A 19,686-nucleotide genomic window follows, 5' to 3' on the forward strand; every position below is an offset into this window, starting at 1 on the left:
GATGTATTTTCTTTTGTAAGCCAATAGCACAGTATGCATTTCAAATGACTTAAAGTTGCACTGACAAACACACTGATAAGCATGAGAACACAATCATCATCGTAACTCACCAAGGCTCTCTCGACAGCACCTTCCAAATCTGCAACCTCTACTGTCTAGAAGGACCAGGACAGCAGACACATGGGAACACTGCAAGTTCCCCTCCAAGCCACACATCATCCTGACTCAGAACTATATTGTCGATCCTTCACTGTCAAAATCCTGGACCTCCCTCCCAAACAGCTCTGTGGGTGGTTTCCAAATTTCTTCTCCCAGAGGGTAGTTAATCTTTGGAATTCTCTTCCACAGAGAACAGTGGAGACTGGGTCATTGACTATATTCAAGGCTGGGTTAGACAGATTTTTGATTGACAAGGGAGTTATGAGTTATTGGGGACAGTGGAGTTAAGGCCACATTAGATCATAAGACCATAAGATATAGGAGCAGAGTTGGGCCATTCTGTCCATTGAGTCTGCTCCGCCATTCGATCATGGCGGATATGTTTCTCAACCCCATTCTCCTGCCTTTTCCCTGTAACATTTGATCCCCTACCTATCTATCTCCATTTTAGATACACTCAATGAACTGGCCTCCACAGCCTTCTGTGGCAATGTATTCCACAGATTCACCACCATCTGGCAGATGAAATTCATCTTCATCTCAGTTCTAAAGGGTCGTCCCTTTACTCTGAGGCTGTGCCCTCGGGTCCTGGTTTCTCCCACTAATGGAAACATCTTCTCCATGTCCACTCTGATCTTAGTGAATGGTGGAGTAGGCTTGAGGGGCCGATAGCATCACCCTGGGTCTCTGGAATACTAGTCCAGTGACAATACCACCACACTATCACCTTCCCAAATTTATGACCACTAACGTCTAGAAGGACAAGAGCAGCTGATGCATGGGAACATCACCAACTGGTTTGAGTGTATTCGGCTTTCTGGTAAAATCCACCTCCACAGACCAGAAATAAGAACAGAAAATGCTGGAAAAACTCAGCAGGTCTGGTAGCATCTGTTGAGAGAGAAAAACAGAGGTAATGTTTTGAGTCCGTGTGACTCTACTTCTGAGCTAAAGAGAGGATAATTATTTATCAGCTTCTTAGATTTCTCCTAGGAAGTCATCAGATTGGAAGGGTGTATCTCCAATTTCTTGGACCTCAAGATGGTTGGGAACATGTTCTAGCTTTCTCCACTTGAACTGTATTTTAGATCTGCAAAACTTTTTAAAATGTCTGGTCTCGCCAGAGAAAGCATGCAGCTCCCCATGCTGGACAGTCTTTGTGGCGGCATTGTCTGTTGGCGGCGCACCTGGAAAATTTTAGCATAGGTGGAGTTGTCCCACCACTTTGGCAGTTTCGGCAAGCTTTTTCATGGGCTTTTCGGTGCATGGGCCTCCCTCTTTTTGTCCACTTACTGACGCTTGTCCTGGGCCATGATGTCTCCCAGATTCTGCCATTGCAACACAGTCAACCTTGCAAACTGATATAATAAACGCAAAATACTACGGAATCTGAAACAAAAACAGAGAACTGCTGGAAAATCTCAGCAGATCTGACAGCATCTGTGGAGAGACAATAGAGCCACTCTCTCTCCATAGATGCTGTCAGACCTGCTGAGATTTTCCAGCATTTTTCTATTTTTGTTTTAGGCTTGCAAACTGTTCGACCGTCTCTAAGGTCAGATCCTCTTTGGGATGTACAAATCCGACAGCGCATCATTGAACACGTCGACTGTGGTACCGTATCTAGTTAACCTATGCATTAAGAATTGTAATTGCAAGTACTAGCCAATCAATGTAAATCATTAATAAAATAATCAGTGGATTCACCAGGCCTTTGACTCCACTGGTTGAATCTTACTCCTTCTATAAATAGATTCTTAGGGCTGAAGTAGTTATCAAAGGCCCCCATAACCTCGTCATAGGATGCTAAGATCTCCTCATTGCCTTGTCGCACTTGACATCATCAGCTATGGCCTCAACTGCATATAAAAGTGTACAGACCTGGACCGAGATGTTCCGTCCCGCCCCATTGCATGTTATCTGGCAGTAGAGGTGGCTCACCATTGGCCGCTGATGGAATCATCTGGTCCCACCGATGCCTATTGTTTTACATAGCTCACCCATCCCACTGCTGGGGAGCCCAACACGGGGGGGTCACCTTCAGGGGGACCAGAAGATCCTGCCACTGGCATTTCTGTGTTCTTTTGGGTAAACACAAAGCCATTGGGCATCTTTTAAACTGTCTCTTCCAGAGCTCCCATTGTTGGCCTTGCTATGAAGCCATGATGTGTTGCAAAAGCTGTGGAATGGTTTTGTGGCTGTTCAGTAGCTGTCAACATTGTGTGTGTTTCACTATCCCTTACTGAGGTACTTTTTGGTTTTGTACTTTGACTTTGCACAGTCAATTTATTCCACGATATTTACCTATGGGTTATTAATCTGTGGAGTCAGTTTCTTAAACTAAGATCAGCAGCACTGTCACCATGTTTCACTGTCTGCATGGAGTTTGCACATTCTCCCCACGTCTGCGTGGGTTTCCTCTGGGTGCTCCGGATTCCTCCCACAGTCCAAAGATGTGCAGGTTAGGTGGATTGACCATGCTAAATTACCCCTTAGTGTAGGTTAGGAGGATTAGAGGGGTAAATACGTGGGATTATGGGATGGGCTTGGATAAGATGCTCTTTCGGAGAGTCGGTACAGACTCGATAGGCCAAATGGCCTCCTTCTACACTGTAAGGATTCTACGATTTTATGATAAGTTTTAATAAGGTCCACATACTGCTTGGAGCTGCTGGCTAATTGGGGAACAGACAGGAAAGGGGAGTGTTCACATCCCCCACCCTCCTGCTTCTGTTGTACAGGGCCTTGGTGAGACCACACCTGGAACATTGCACACAGCTTTGGTCTCCTTACCTAAGGAAGGTTGTACTTGAAGTGTAACAAGCGTTCCCCAGACTGATTCCCTGGATGGCGAGATTCTCCTATGAGGAGACAAGGCTTGTATTCCTGAGAGCTTGGAAGAATAAGAAATGATTTCCTTGAAGGCTACGAAACTCTTACTGGGCTCCACAGGGTAGATGCAGGGAGGATGCCTCCTCTGACTGGGGTGTGGGGAGGGGATGGTTGTGGGGAGGTGAGGTGGTAGATGTCTAGAAGCCAGGGACAATCAGAATAAGGGGTAGATCATTTAGGACAGAGATGAGGCGGGATTTCTGCACTCAGAGGGTGGTGAATCTTTGGAATTCTTTATCTCACAGTATTGTGGAGACTCAGTCATTGAATGTGTTCAAGGCAGAGATCGATAGATTTTTTGATATTAAAAATATCAAGGGATATGGGATAGTGTGGGGAAATGGGGCTGAGATAGAAGAATAGCCATGATCCAGTTGAATGGCGGAGCAGGCTCACTTGGCTGAATGGCCTACTCCTGCTCCGATTTCCTATATTCCAAAATGAAAACAGAAAATGTTGGAAAAACTCAGTAGGTCTGGCAACTTCTGTGGAGAGAAAAACAGAGTTCATGTTTCTTCCTATATTCCATTGTTGCCACCTGATTAAATGCCACCATCTTCCCCGACAAACTCACCCAACCCCGCCAGCCCCACCCCCCACTCCACCCTTGGCTACCAAACTCACCACAGGGGAAGGCATTAAATTTCACCTTACGATCCTAAATTGTAACTTCAACAAGTTTCATTCTGTATTTAGCATTAATTACAAGTCCTCGTGTTCTAGGATCCTGCAGAGTCTATCACTGCAGGATGAGTATGCAGCCTTCAGTCTTATCCACAAAATAAGAAACAGACCTCACCCAAGGCTTGATTTATTCCAGACTATTTGACCACCGACATATAATTTAAAAAAGCAAAACCATAAGAATCTTACAAATAAAGGAGGACGAGCTTTGTCCTTTTAATGTCCCCATAGAAACTGTAACGTAAACTCTAATTGATTTCTGTAAACACTTCTATCTCTTCTCTCCTTTCTGCAGTCTTTGAGTTTTGAACAGATTCCTTCTATTTCCACTCTGCAGCTGTATAGAACTTGGATCTGAGCCATCCTTTGTTATAGGTTCAGGGGTAGTGTAACTTAATACAAGATTCTTGTAGAGCATTTTACCCAGAGCTCAGCTACAGTTAATGCTATTTACGGGTGCTGTTCTTTCGCAACTGCTTCTCTCAGGAAATAAGAACACATGGAAAGTATTGCTCCCTTAGTCGAGTGTTAAGTAACATTCTCCAAAGACTTAGGTACTTTGAAGTCATTCTGAACTTATTGGCATTCACCATTCATTTTTGTTGTACACTTACCAAAAACATAATTGAATCAAAATGGGGAAATTGTGGAGTTCAATATGACAATATGCAAATTGCATTTTTGAAAAAACTTCTTATTCCAAACTCTTATCTGTACTGAAGCTGCAGCCATCCTCCTGCATTTAGTTAATAGGCTCTATTTTCAGCGTTATTTAACATACCAGAGCCCAGACCCAGAGTGATGACATAGCAGCTTTATAGTTGAGGGGTATCCACCTCTCCCACTGTTGTTGTCAGCCTCTGCCACAGGAGTCTGGCAGCCTCCTCTTTCTCCAGAGACCAGTACACAGCATTTAATATTTGATTCTTGCCCTCATTTTCGCTGTTGCTCATCCTTTGGAATTAAGAAACAAAAAGGCATCAAGCAAAGGTAGGCGAGTGGGTTTCAGTTTTGACTTAATAATTTATGCAGCATGAAAGTATGTCAAAATAATGTGTTTCCTTTTTCCAAAGCTATATTCAGAAATGTTTCTTATGCAGAAAACAAGCTTAAAACATTGTTTTTTAACCCTTGAAAAATGAAAAGATGAGTAATATATATATTTATAATATATGTATATATAATACATGTAGACATATATTTTATATATATATATATACATTGTAGCTAGACTGTGTAGGATCACTATTTAGAATAGTGTGTGTGTTCCTGTGCTATTTTGCAGTGTAGTGGATAGTATTAAGCATGGTAATTTTATTGTGGAGGGCTGGTTCTGGTAAAGTGACATGCAAAACCCAATTAACAAAATGTACAAAGAACTGGTGGTGTGTGTTTTTGTGACTGCCACACATAGAGAACAAGCCATCACTCTGAGGTTACCAGACCAAAGCATGTTCATTTATATAGAAAGTATTCCCTAACTAATTGTCACTCCGTACTGACTACAGTGAACTAAGACAATACAGCAAGAGAAGTAACTGCGGTTGTCAGACGATACATTAGGTTTATTGCAGAAATAATTCCCCAGCTACGTGGAGGACTTTGGTGGGCAAACGCACTGAGCAACAAGTATGTAGAGCTCTTGTCTTTACATTCCAGAGGATATCTGCCTTAGATAAACTCCTTTGTTCATTCCAAATGAGCCAGATTCTTGTTCGAAAGAGAAAATCTGTCAAAAGTAATATTCAACATTCTGCATCTGTTAGGGGACAGAAGGGGTAATGATACAGGTGGTAGAGTTACTAGTTTGTAGAACATTATTTATTTAGATCTGAAGCCCATAGCTTGAATTTATTGTGATTCCCCTTTACAAGTTATCCAGTGTACAATATCACCTTCTTCCAGACTAAAACGCAAGTCCTCTGGTGCTAACTGTGGCAAAGGTTGAGGCGCGGAATTTTTTAGCAGCATCGCCCTTTGGAGATCTTAATCTTTGACCATGGTACGCTGGTAAAATTACTAGCATTGTTCTCAGAGGAAACTTGCTTTTAAGAGCTCTGACCTTGGAGAATGCAGTAGTTATTTAATTTTACCAGAATCTCAATTTCAACCTTTTGTTTAAAATGACAGGCTCTGCGGGAGTGAAGGGATTTCTTTCACAATCCAGGTGTGTTTGTAATCTAAACGTTATTCTTCGTTGAACAGAAATGCATGCTGACAATTCACTTCAAGATCACCTAATGCAAATGAAGCGAAAGGACATAGAGGGTTTTAAAGGAATCTTGTTGTTATGATCCCGCTGGAATACAGCTGTTGTGCATCAGTAGATTTGAGCTCGCCTTTTTCAGATGCTGTTCTACTAATTACAACCATTGTCTGCTCCCAATGAGTAACTGAAAACATTACCACTAATGACCTTGTTGTGCTTTAAGTTGCTGTAAATTGGTGTTCTCATGTAGGATCTATCATCACTGGCTCAGACAGAGTGACCCCACGCCATGTATCTAAAGCATAACTGACTGCAGCAAAGAATTTTAATGCCAGGACATTTTTTTTGAAGTGTCCACTCTGGCATGTGGGGAGGGTTGTAGAAGCTGAGGCTGGAATACTAAACATTTATCACTTTTCTTTACAACAAACTGTTTCAGAGCCGTTTCCAAAATATCGAGCATTGTAGGTAGTTTTGTCGATCTCTGTAACCCTGCTTTCTCCAGCTGGCTCATGGCTGGACCCGGATTTGTGTGCAGAGCCACAGAACATGACAGAAGGGCCATTCCGCCAACCCTGTCAGTACTGGAGTTCTCCTGCTCATGGGCTTCCTAATCTATTGCTGCTCTTGTTCAATCCTCATGCCCATTTCATGTTCACCTTCCCTTTTTTTATAAAGGAGAGAATGGAGAATCTAGGACCAGAGGGTATAATCTCAGAGTAAGGGGTCGCCCATTTAAGACAGAGTTGAGGAAGAATTTCTTCTCTCAGAGGGTAGTGAATCTGTGGAATTCTTTACCACAGAGGCTGTAGAGGCTAGGTTGTTAAGTATGTTCAAGACTGATAGACAGATTTTTAATCAGTAAGGAAATCAGGTGTTATGGGGATAAGATGGGAAAGTGTATTTGAGGATTAAATCAGATCAGCCAAGATCTCATTGAATGGCGCAGACGTGATGGGGCTGGATGGCCTACTTCTGTTCCTATGTTCTATGGTCTTAGGAGATAGTTCATCTTCAAAATAATTGGTGCGATTTGCTTCAACACCCATTTGTGATGGAGAATTTCATGTCCTACTGACTCTGGGTGTAAAGGCATCATGGGCTCTGCAACTTTCCCATTTCGTCACCATCACCATGGTGGAGTGGGTCTTGCAACCTGCTGCAGTCATGGCACCCTCAGGCCCAGGAATTTGCATGGTGATGCACCTTAGGCACAGAGGAGCATGGGAGCAGGAGGAGGCCATTCAGCCCTTCAAGCTTACTCCACCATTTAATGAAACCATGGCTGAACTGTAACTCAACTTGGTTGACCTGCCTTTGCCCCGTCCCTCAGCACAGTTGCCGAACAAAATTCTCATGTTACACCCCTCCCAGTCTTGATCCTGCTAAGATGGGAAAGGGAAATTCTGATGGAATGATGTATCAGTTCCTCTCTAGGAAGGTCAGAGGTCAAATGTCTCTGAGTGTTCCAGGTGTGTGATTTTCCCTTTGGGTCCCAGTTCTCCCAAAAACAACAAAAGGTATTCCAGTACCCTATAGGAATGCAAATTGTAGGCAGAGTTGACAGGCCTCGTGCCAATTCGGGTGGGTGGTGCCACATTCTTCTAATCAATCCTCCTCATCCCCATCTATTGGAGATTGGTGTGACTGCCTCTGCTTAATGCAAACTCTCTTCTTGTAGTGCACCAAGTTGATGGGAGGCAGGCACAACCACTGCCAGCTTCCCCCACCCATCTCCCAGTAAGAAATTAAACCCCTCACCACAGCTTCCTTCTGGACAGAAACCTGAGATACTGGGTCTGGCCATATTTTTCACCCCTACTACTGCCCCCTACGCCGGTAGTCCATCATATCCACCAGAAAATCCAGGGGAGATTTCTTCTCGCCTTGCCTTTCAGTTCTCTAAAACCGTCAGTAACTATAAGTGAATATTGTCATCATAGGCACCAGCCAGTGGCAGGATTACATGACGGGAAACACAGGAAAGCAATGTTGTGGGAAAAGAAAACACAAATGAAGTTAATAACCATCAGATCAATCTCTTTCTGAATGCAATGTTCATTTTGTGTAGATTTGCTGAAATAATTTGATATGCCTTTATTAACATCTAAAAATGTTACTTTTTTCATTTGCAGCAGGCTTCCTGGGAAATTATGCAATATTGCTGAAAAAGAAACATCTGGTCAAAGCTTTTCACCTTTGGATTGTGGCACTTCTACATTACTCGTTGTATACATACTTTAGGAGATAAAATGTTGTGATCATTTGAAATTTGGTATTCTTGCATTTGTCCTATTGAGTGCAAAATGAAAAGCGTCAGCAACAGGTCTCTCTTTTCAGCAACATTCAGGTTATGTAATGCCCATGTTTTATAAAGGCAAATCTTCAGAATTGTCGGCATATTTGGGTATTCAGGAAATGCATTGATTGCATAGCGTGGGGAAGTAATGTCCAACTGACAGAACTGGAGCAACCCATTAAACATCTCCCCCTCATCAAATGGAGACCCTTGTCAGCTTTATTTGTGGGAAAGTTCTGAGCAGACTTGCTGTACTCACAATGTCACAGGGCGACCCCGGCCTCAAACCAGACAATACAGCCAGGAAATAAGAACATCCCAACAGGACTAATATTCAGCATAAACGGGAGAACAGTGGATTGGCAAAAATCCTGGGGGCATGGTATAATGATGAGCCACACACATAAAAGAATGTCTACATGTGAAAAAAAAATGCCACTTATAAATTAAACCAATTAGAATGTTGTTTATTGGATATATTTTCATTGTGACATGTCCACTTACTCACTGTATGCACTCCTAACCAGCTTCCCACATTAGGTCCTCTCCATACTTGAGAATATTAAAAACTCTGCTGCCCATGTCCTAACTTGCATCATGTCCCATTTACTTATCACCCCTGTGCTTGCTGACCTTCATTGGCTCCAAGTTAAGCAACTGCTCAGTTCTAAAATTCCCATCCTTGTGTTCAAATCTCTCCATTGACTCAGCTCCCCCCACCCCCCCCCCCCCCCCCACCCCCCCGGCCTATCTCTATAGTCTCCTCCAGCCCTACAATCCATCTGAAATATCTGCACTCCTCCAACTCTGACCTCTTGAGCATCCCCAATTTTAATCATTCCACCATTGGCAGCCATACCTTCAGCTGCCTAGGTCCTAGGCTTTGCAATTCTCTCCCTGAACCTCTCTGCCTTTCTATTCCTCTCCCTCTTCCTTTAAGATGCTCCTTAAAACCTACCTCATTGACCAAACTTTTGGTCATACAAAGAACATTACAGCACAGGAATAGGCCCTTCGACCCACCAAGCCTGTGCCAACACATGACGCCTTTTTAAACAAAGGGTCATCTACCTGAATTGTATTTATTTGTTCACAGGATGTGGACATCACTAGCCAAGTCAGCATTTATTGTCCATCTCTAATTGAGAAGATGGGCGGTGATGAGCCACCTTACTGAACTGCTGTCATCCATGCAGTGCAGATACAACCACAGTGCTATTCAGAAGGGATTCCAGGGTTTTGACCCAGTGACAGTGAAGGAATGGTGATTCATTTCCAAGTCAAGATAGTGGGTGGCTTGGAGAGGAACTTACAGGCAGTGATGTTCCCATGCATCTGCTGTCCTTGCCCTTCTAAATGGCAGAACCCTGGGTTTGGAAGGTGCTGTTTCAGGAGCCTCGGCAGAGCATCTTGTAGATGGTACATACGGCAGCAACTCACCCTAACATCTCCTTATATGGTTCAGTATCAAATGCTATTTGGTAACACACTTGTGAAGCCCCTTGGAACATTTTACTACCTTAAAAGGTGCTACATAAAAGATGCTTTTTCTGGTTGTACAGACAATATGAACCTTTTGCAGTCCAGCTCAACCCTGGTCGTATCCAGCAGTCATACACACCACTGCACGTACACAGAGGCAGTCAGCAGAGGCTAATGCTCAGGAAGCTGAATTTAGAATGACTGAGCTCAGCTGTACTATCCCCAATGTCCCCTTGGTTGATATTGAATTACCCAGAACAAACCTTAAACCTTCATGATCTGCATCACTGATTATCAGACCATACTGTGGATTTATCCAACTAGCTAATGGGCAGACTCTAAAAGATAATGATTAATAAACATGGCCGTGTCCTGCCTAACTCACCAAAAAATTCCAAAACATCCATTTGCAAAATATTGCCCTAATCTTTCACCTTCTGAACTCCTGGCTCTTTGGCAGAATGGAAGTACAGTTTGGAGATGCACATGCATTTTCCCTTTCATCTGCACTTGACAAAGCTTCATGCCAGTTCTAGATAATTCTGTCCTGTTACATCACATTGAGAATTGACACTCATCAACATTAAAGGAAGCTTCACTCAAAAGCTGATTTGACATCAACCTTTTAACCGATGAAAAATTTGGTACTATGCAACCTTTCCTCGTGTTGTCCATCTACCCAGTTCCTGTAACTTGTAATCTTTGTAGTAATTTCTATAAACCAGGTCTACATCCAAGTCCCTAATATCCAGGCCCATTGCAATGTGTTGACTCATACAAGCCCAAGCAAGCCACTCAGTTCATGGGCAGTAAATGCTGGCCTTGTCAGTGATACCCACATCTTACAGAATGAAATTTAAAAATAAACTTGCACTTGCATAGCTTTATTAACATAATAAAACTTCACAAGAATGTTCCGAAACAAAATTTTGTATAGATCTACATAAGAGGTATTAAGTCAGGTGATCAGATGCTTGGTCAAAGAGGCGGGCCTTGAGGAGTGTTGTAAAGTAAGTGGGATATAGAGAAGGTTTGGGATAGGAACTCCAGCTCTTGTGTCCTTATGGTAGCTGAAGACACAACCAACAATGGTGGAGCAGCTCAGGTCTGTGAGGTCCAAGGGGGCAGAATTAAAGGAACACAAATACCTCTGAGAATTTTTGGACTGGGAGATATGGAGTGATGAGGCCATGAAGGGATTTGAAAGTAAGTGGGAGAATTTTAAAATCGAGATATTGGCTAACTGGGAGCCAATGTAGGCCACTGAGTACAGGAGTTGTGGGTGAACAAATGTGTGTTAGGGCAAGGGCAGCTGAGTTTTGGGTGACCACAAATTTACAGAGGGTAGAATGCGGGAGGTCAACCAGGGGTGCAGTGGAATAATCAAATCTAGAAGTAATAGAGGCATGAAGGAGGTTGCAGGTAACAGAATAATAACCAACTCAGATAGCCAGTAGCACAGTTGACTTCCTTTTCATTAGTTTTGTGGCTACTTGACATACAATGGGTCAATTTTCATTAAACTACGGACTCCTACCCTAAGTTCCAAGTTGCCATACTAAAGGCTGAATTTTCATGGTGCTATGTGACAGGCTTGGAATTGGGGTAAGGAATTGGTAAATAGTGGGAGAGCTACATAGAATCAGGTTTACAGCATGGAAACAGACCCTTCGGCTCAAATTGTCAATGATGTCCAGTTTTTACTATTAAGCTAGTCCCAATTGCCCGTGTTTGGCCCATATCCCTCTATACCAATCTTATCCATGTAACTGTCTAAATGTCTTTTAAAAGACAAAATTGTACCCACCTCTACTACTACCTCTAGCAGCTTATTCCAGACATTCACTACCCTCTGTGTGAAAAAATTGCCCCTCTGGACCCTTTTGTATCTCTCCCCTCTCACCTTAATTCTATGCCCTCTAGTTTTAGACTCCCCTACGGAAAAGATGTTGACCATCCACCTTATCCATGCTCCTTATTATTTCATAGACCTCTATAAGATCACCCTAAGCCTCCTACTCTCCAGGGAAAAAAGTCCCAGTCTATCCAGCCTCTTCTTATAACTCAAACCATCAAGTCCCGGTAGCATCCTAGTAAATCTTTTCTGCACTCTTTCTAGTTTAACAATATCTTTTCTATAATAGGGTGACCAGAACTGTACACAATATTCCAAGTGTGGCCTTGTACAACTTCAACAAGACGTCCCAACTCCTGTATTCAATGTTCTGACCAATGAAATCAAGCATGCCAAATGCCTTCTTCACCACCCTGTCCACCTTGACTCCACTTCCAAGGAGCTAGGAACCTGTATCTCTAGATCTTTTTGTTCTATTAATCTCCCCAGCGCCCTACCATTAACTGAGTAAATCCTGCCCTAGTTCAATCTACCAAAATGCATCATCTTGCATTTATCGAAATTAAACTCCATTTGCCATTCATCAGCCCACTGGCCCAATTGATCAAGATCCCGTTGCAATCCTAGATAACCTTCTTCACTATCCATTATGCCACCAATCTTGGTGTCATCTGCAAACTTACTAACCATGCCTCCTAAATTCTCATCCAAATCATTAATATAAATGGCGAATAACAGTGGACCCAGCACCGATCCCTGAGGCATACCGCTGGTCACAGGCCTCCAACTTGAAAAACAACCCTCTACAACCACCCTCTGTCTTCTGTCATCAAGCCAATTTTGTATCCAATTGGCCACGTCACCTAGATCCCGTGAGATGTAACCTTATGTAACAACCTACTATGCGGTACCTTGTCAAAGGCCTTGCTAAAGTCCATATAAACAACGTCGATTGCACTGCCCTCATCTACCTTCTGGCTTGCTCTACCAGTGAGGAAATTTCCCAGGGGTGAGTCAGAAAGCAGACTGCTTGCCCAATGGAGGTGGACAGCCAACTAACACTCAAGATGGGCAATTTTGCAGCCTTGTCAGCACTATACTATTGGCAGAGCAGCACCCAGCCACACGTAGAGACTGTAAGCTCATTGAAGACCATCAGAACCAGAGACTCCATGCCTCAATGATAGGGGTTTCCTGCAGGAAAGACCGTACTTGCAGCCAAAAAACCCACTGTCAGGGTTTCCACTCCTTTCCCAGTGGCTTCAAAAACTGGCAATTTTAAAATCTGTGTCTACGTCTCCCTAGTCCTTGGATTGTGCCTGAAACATCACAAATCCATCTGCCACATGTTATAGGACAGTGAGTGTGGTTATGGCCAATTAGGAGGTAGCTTCCAGGCAGAGTACGCAACTGGGTCTCGTCTCAAATGTGGGGTCAGAACCCCGTATTTGCTCCCAGCACCGTGGTTCTGCAGTCTATGATAAAATCCAACCCACTTGTGATCAGTATCATTGGTTCGGACATTCGAGGGTTTACAGAACTAGGCACCAGGAATAGTATTTGAACTCCTGTACTGATTTAATAAAAAAAAGTCCTCCTGTCATTGAGTAGGTTAATCTTGACATTGTTTGTGATATTGAATTGAAAATCTGAAATATCTTGTTGAATATTAATAATGTAAGTTCACCACCAAAATACATCACTGTCACTTTGTGATCTGAGTAATAATGCCATGCTTGTTTTCTTCTTTGTTTTTACACACAGCTTTACAATTGCTGAGATGAAGCTCATTCACCTTCCTATATTTGCTTTGCTGGTCAGCGGCATACTTTGTCAGTATGACTATGATGAATACTTTCGTTATTTTGATTCAGCAAATTTACAGGGCTCAACATATCCAGTTTGTTCCGTTGAGTGTGACTGTCCATTGCAGTTCCCCACCGCCATGTACTGCAACCAACGCAGACTTAAAACGATCCCCATGGTACCCTCACAAATAAAATACCTTTACCTCCAGAACAACCAACTCACTGGCATTCCAAGTGGTGCATTTGAAAATGCCACTGACCTCCGCTGGCTGATCCTTGATGACAATCAAATTACGAGTGACAATGTAGGCAAGAATGTATTCTCGAAGCTGAAAAGCCTGCAGCGGTTGTACATAAACAACAACAATCTGACGGATGTCGTTCGTTCCCTTCCAAAGTCATTGGTGGAACTGAAGCTTTCATCAAACAAGATCTCGAAGATTGGGAACGGTTTGAAAGGACTGGAAAACCTGACGACCCTTGTTCTCTATGGCAATAAGCTGAATGACGTTGGCGGGTCTTTGAGTGGTTTGAAGTCCCTGTCATACCTTGACTTGAGCGGCAACAAATTAACAAAGCTCCCTGATGATCCTCCACCAGCCGTAGAGATGTTTTATATCAATGATAATAAGCTCAAGAGCATTCCAAAGAACTACTTTAGCAAGCTGAGAATTCTCCAGTATCTCCGCATGTCGCACAATGAACTAACCGATGAGGGTATCCCCGAGAAAATCTTCAACATCACCTCGCTGATCGAGTTGGATCTTGCATTCAATGAATTGAAGAGCATTCCCCTTGTTAATGAAAACCTAGAAAATCTATACCTCCAGGCGAATAAAATTGATAGTAAGTCTGACTGCATTTCACTCACTAGGAAAACAAAGTGGGATACGAAAAGCCACAAGTTAAACTGAGGAATTTAGGTCAAAGCCAGAAAGTCACCCCCATAGAAAAGACTCAAAAAATTTGTTGCAATAGAATGTAACTGATGCAAAGAATTTAAAGTGAATTCAGGGGCAACTGGATGAATCCCTGAAGGGAGAAATGAATGAGAGATGTGGGGAGGAGGAAGAGGTTAAGAATTGAACTATGAAAACTACAGATTCTTTTTCTCTTCCTAAAAATTCTCATACTCTTAAAATACAGATTGACTTGCTAAATATTTACCTCGATATCATTGCAATCAAATTATCTTATCAATTCCGGTCAAACGTGATTCACACAATGCTCTGATTAAGAGGTAACTCAAGAAAAAGGTTTGATTTCCAAATAGTTAATTGGATTTTTCTGTGATAATGTGATTGGTGGCTTCATGGTAGATGGTAATTGGCCATCTCCACCATGTGTTTGGTTACAATATCCATGTCAATATAGCTCAAGGCAACTTTTCTAGATGCACAGGTTGCTAATGTAATGTAACACAATGAACTAAAGCACCTTCAATTCGACATAACACTCAAGGGAGAGATGCAAGATTAACCTGAGAAATTTCTCCATCTTTATTCTTATTAATCCATCTATTCATTACATGCAGCGCAGGAACAGGCTATTGGGTCCAACCAGTCTATGCCAGTCTTTATGCTTCATTTGAGCATCCTCCCCATCTTTTTGATATCTACCATCGTTTGAGCAGGAGTAGGCCATTCAGCCCCTCGAGCTAGCTCTGTCATTCAATGAGATCATGGCTAATCTGATAGTAACTTCAAATCTGTGTACTCCCAATAACCTATCACCTCCTTGTTTACCAAGAATGTATCCACCTCTACCTTAAAATAGTCAAAGATTCTGCTTCACAGCATTTTTGGGAAGAGAGTTCCAAAGACTCACAACTCTGAGGGAAAATATTTCGGCGGAATTTTACCATCACGTCCACCCCAGAATCGGGGTGGACGAGGCTCACAGGTGGCATTCTCTATTGGCCTCGGGCGGGATTTTACGAGCCTCGGGCGAGGCAGTAAAATTCCGGACTTCATCTCATCTCCGTTTTAAATGGTGACCCCTTATTTTTAAACAATGACTCCTAGTTCTAGATTCTTTCACAAGAGGAAACACTGTCTCCAATTGACCCTGTCAAGACACCTCAGGATATTCTATGTTTCAATCAAGTTGCTTCTTACTCTTCTAAACTCCAGCGGATACAAGCCCAGCCTGACGCGCCTTTCCTCATAAGACAATCCACTCCTTCCAGGTATCAATCTAGTAAACCTTCTCTGAATTGTTTCCAATGCATTTACATCTTTCCTTAAATAAGGTGGCTTATACTGTACACAATACTCCAAATGTGGTCTCACTAGTGCTCTAAACAACTGAAGCATAACTTCCCTACATTTGTAATCAACTCCCGTCACAATAATTGATAATATTCCCAATTAATTACTAGCATACTAGCCTTTTGTGATTCTTACATTAAGACACCCAGATCCTCTGCACCTCAGAGCTCTGTAAACCCTCATCATTCAGATAATATTCTTTTTTATTTTTCCTGCCAAAATAGACAATTTCACATTCTCTAACATTATACCCTGTTTGCCAGATCTTGGCCCACTCACTTAGCCTATCGATATCTTTTTGTAGCCTCCTTATGTTCTCTTCATAATTTACTTTCCTAAATTTGTTGTAGAAAGTTACTTGGACACAGGTTCTCGAAAGTTGCTGATACTGCCATCTGAATCTTATGCTTCTGCATGTCTGCTTTTGTTAGTTACTCTTCTAAAACTGCTAAATTCAGATGAAAGCTAATCTCCAGTATTGTAGGAAATCGAGGTTAAGGTCAGCATGGCGGCATATTATGTATTATTTCCCAAATTTGATAAAGACGTGGGCCTGAATTTTCAGGATGGTGAGTGCTCAGCGCTCATCATCCAGAGAATTGGCATGGAACACAACACCACCACATCTGACAAGCCCACTGCCACTTCACACTCAATGAGCTTTGATTGGCAGCAGGCACAACATCCGTCCTCTTAGCCGCCGACTGCTCTCAAGCCCATCCAGACGCAGCACTGCGGTGGCCAGAAGAGGTACTGCAGCTCCATGTCTAAGACGAGGTTCTGGGAACCATTGCGCTGCTATTAACTATCAGGGGTCCCAGGGAGGAGAGGGTAGCTGATATCCTCGGGGGCTCTGAGAGGAGGGATCTTGCTATCAGGGGAGAGCTGCAGGGTAAAGAGGGGGTGGGGGAGTGGGTGGGAGGTGAAGGGGATTGTAGGTCTCCAGTCCGTGGGGGGAGGGCATCCCAGCCTGTAGGGGCCTTCCGATGGATGCGCCTAAAAACAGAAAGTTTTCACTCTCGATCTGAGGTGGTATTGAGGGTGAAAACTTTTTCTGTTTCCCACCCTCAGTCATTGGGCGCCTGCCAGCCTAAAAATTGAGATTTGGTGGGAAAAGTCCTTTAAGTGGCAATTAAGTGACCACTTAAGGGTTTTAATTGGGGCATGGGTGGGCTTCCCGTCCAAGGCCCTGTCTGCCCCAACGTGAATTTGAATCCAGGGTGGGGCATGCGGGATTCCCTCCATGTTATTTTATGTTCCCTCCCTACATCAGAACCTGCTGTGAGGGGAGCATAAAACTCTGGCTACAAAATTTTAAATCTGAGATATTTGATATTCCTCTAAAATGTGGTAGCACAGATTGACATTACCAGCAGAATCCATGACCAGAATTCTACAGACTCTCAAGCCCCACTACTGCTGCCAGCGAGAATGGAGAATTTGGCGCTCAGCCAAATCTCTGTCCACAGCAGGGGGACCGGAGAATCCCAGCTTCGCGTGAGGTCGAGGAATTCCAGCCTACATTTCTTGGGCCACTTGAATACAGTGAGTGTCACTCATTCTCTGAATCTTCATTTTGCAGAGTTCAACCTGGCTAGCTTCTGTCGTGTTACCAGCGTTGTGGACTTCTCCAGGATCAGACACCTGCGTTTGGATGGTAATAACTTGACTCGATCTAGTTTGCCCTACGAAATGGTTCAATGTCTTCGCCTGGCTGGGGAAGTAACGTTTTGATTCACACCCACCCAATTGGGAAAGCACAAAGGTCGGGCCCGATTTTAACTCTGTGTAAGTGAATGGGGTTTCGAGTGAGTTAAAATCTCGCCCCTCCCCCCATCCCCAAGGTTTCCAAGTTAGATTTGTTCACTTATTAACACATCATATAGTGCAAACTAACCCCTTTAAGTCTTATATCATCACATAATCATGTCTTTTCTATTAGATCTTCAATCAGTTAAGGAAAAAGAGACAGAATTACTGAAAAGAAAGTAGAGATATAGTAAGTGGAGGATAAATAAAGAATAAAGTCGTGTAATGTGGTAAGAAGGTATTAGTCTTTTGAAGTGGATGACATTTCAGCATTTTTTAAGTACATTTAAATCGAAGGCCTGCTGTACACATATTGAGTAATGATTGAATAATGCTTGTGGTTAGAACTTTTGAAAGAGGAAAATTCAATGATCAACACTAAAACTAAATCAACTCACTTCACTATTCCGTGTGTATATCAATTATCTCTTCTCTCATGTAGAGTTCTCTTCTGCTCTGTTTATTATACTGGGTTACATATGTTAGAAGTGATTTTTAAAAGATTCAGCACTTTTATAACAAGCTAAATTTCTGTGCAAACCTTTCTCGCAAATTATAGATATTCAGAAGATCTTCTAATAAACGCTAATCAAAATATTATTTTCAAAAAACCTATATAAGATTGTCATGGGACATCAGTGTAACTTATAGTGAATCAAATAGTACCTGCTCTATCCATAGTTACTGTATTATGAATCTTATAGAACAGGATTGGATAAAATCATAGGATTTGGGGGAAGAGGGTTTAGCAATTTAAATCTTGTAAAGAAGTTATTATACAATAAAGGGAAACAATAAACATTATTTTAATAACCAATTCTTTCAATAATTTTTATTCTTGCTTAAATTTCTTTGACTTAAAAAGCTCAGAGCTACTGAAACAATCAGATTAATTTTACAGATGTGCAATGGAATATTTTAACCACAGCTTGCATTTTGTGTTGCAAATCATGCATGACCTTTTATGCATCTTCCTTTAACCAGCTTACGTAACTTATCATACTTAACCATGCTTCGTTTCCTGTAAGTTGCAGCGCTGATGGCTGCCATTAACTTATCTGTTGTATCCTTCTGTTTTACCTCACAGCCTTGGAACTGCAGGAATGTTGTTAGTATATGCAGCCACTGTTTCCATAGTCAGATATGTAGAATTAAATTTGCATTACTTACACCTCTCGGATCTAGTCGCTACTTAATTGCAATGAAATCTGTCCAATTGTTAACCAGGCTAATACGGGAAGGCATCATTGAGACAAGGAGCACTCTGCCTTTGGGGAATGAGGAGGGGGGTGGGGCGGGGGATGTGCTTGGAGTTGGGTTTGTTGAGTGGCGGTGGGGTGGGGGGGCAATGTTACCTGACATTGTTATCTTGCACCATTACAAAGCGACAATCTCTTCAGCTGATCACACAATGACCAACATGGAAACATCTGTGATCAAACCCCACCTGAAGTGGACTGCACAAGATCTCTGCCTTGATGGGATGGACATGAATCTGAAATTATTGAACGTGGTGTGACTGGAAGAAAGATTTATCACACTCTGCAAAAAAAACTAGTTCCGAAAAATTGGCCTGAAAAATGTAACATTTCCAGATGTAATTATCTGACTTTGTAGTTTTGACTTTCTATACAAACTTTTTTTCTGTTCATATGTATTAACCATTAAAATATATCTTACCTATTTTCATTTGTGGTTTATTTTGTTCATCCAAATTTCATGGGTCTTCATTTATTTGTTACTAATATAAAGAGAAATTCTTCAGTCAAGAAAGTAGTTTTTTGCGACATGTGCTTCAAATCAGCACCTCATTTAAAACAATAAGCCTCTTGTTCATTCATGTCTATTTTTGTTCATGGTTGGATGTTGTCCAATTGCTGGTCATGGCCAAGCGACCTTCTTAATGAATCACAAGTGACTGTTTTTCAACTGAATGACTTGTTTGGTCATTTCCTGGGGTTTTAAGATCTGGCCACATGGCATGAAAGGGAGCTTTGGGACCCCGATGTCAGAATAAAGAAATTGTGTCTAGTGACCATGCTAGGCAACTTTACCAAAGGCAGCCTCCGAAATGGCTGCTGGTGGACCCGCTATGCTGTCAGCCCAAGCAGAGGGCTGGCTCAGAAGACTCAGCAGTGCCACTTGGAGATTTGGTCACTGCTGATCGAGGCAGGCAGAAACCTCAGGAGCTGGCCCAGGCAATAAATAAAATGAAGCTG

At 42.4% G+C, this 19,686-nt stretch overlaps 1 protein-coding gene across 4 annotated transcripts; it reads left to right on the forward strand.

Annotated features, from left to right (window-relative positions):
- The first annotated feature begins 4,161 nt into the window (after window positions 1-4,161).
- lum (lumican) lies at window positions 4,162-19,150 on the forward strand. Of its 4 annotated transcripts, none has more exons than XM_078219632.1 (4): window positions 4,426-4,725; window positions 8,080-8,294; window positions 13,345-14,234; window positions 17,241-19,150. In XM_078219632.1, the coding sequence occupies exons 2-4, from the start codon at window positions 8,251-8,253 to the stop codon at window positions 17,390-17,392; spliced, it is 1,086 nt and encodes a 361-aa protein (XP_078075758.1). In that variant the 5' UTR covers window positions 4,426-4,725; window positions 8,080-8,250; the 3' UTR covers window positions 17,393-19,150. The 4 variants fall into 4 exon arrangements, with proteins under 4 accessions (XP_078075761.1, XP_078075758.1, XP_078075762.1 ...); XM_078219636.1 differs by having other exon boundaries at window positions 4,427-4,725; window positions 8,080-8,219; XM_078219634.1 differs by lacking the exon at window positions 4,426-4,725 and adding an exon at window positions 5,328-5,364.
- Window positions 19,151-19,686: the final 536 nt, after the last annotated feature.

Source organism: Mustelus asterias, chromosome 9, assembly GCF_964213995.1.
Source record: "Mustelus asterias chromosome 9, sMusAst1.hap1.1, whole genome shotgun sequence".
NCBI lineage: Eukaryota > Metazoa > Chordata > Chondrichthyes > Carcharhiniformes > Triakidae > Mustelus > Mustelus asterias.

What these genes read in the sequence shown, in the direction of transcription:
- lum (XM_078219632.1), top strand. Translation starts at nt 8,251, where the DNA reads ATGAAAAGCGTCAGCAACAGGTCTCTCTTTTCAGCAACATTCAG. An exon ending in CTCTTTTCAGCAACATTCAG is followed by an intron (nt 8,295 to 13,344) that starts GTTATGTAATGC and finishes TTTTACACACAG; the next exon opens with CTTTACAATTGCTGAGATGA. An exon ending in CCAGGCGAATAAAATTGATA is followed by an intron (nt 14,235 to 17,240) that starts GTAAGTCTGACT and finishes TTCATTTTGCAG; the next exon opens with AGTTCAACCTGGCTAGCTTC.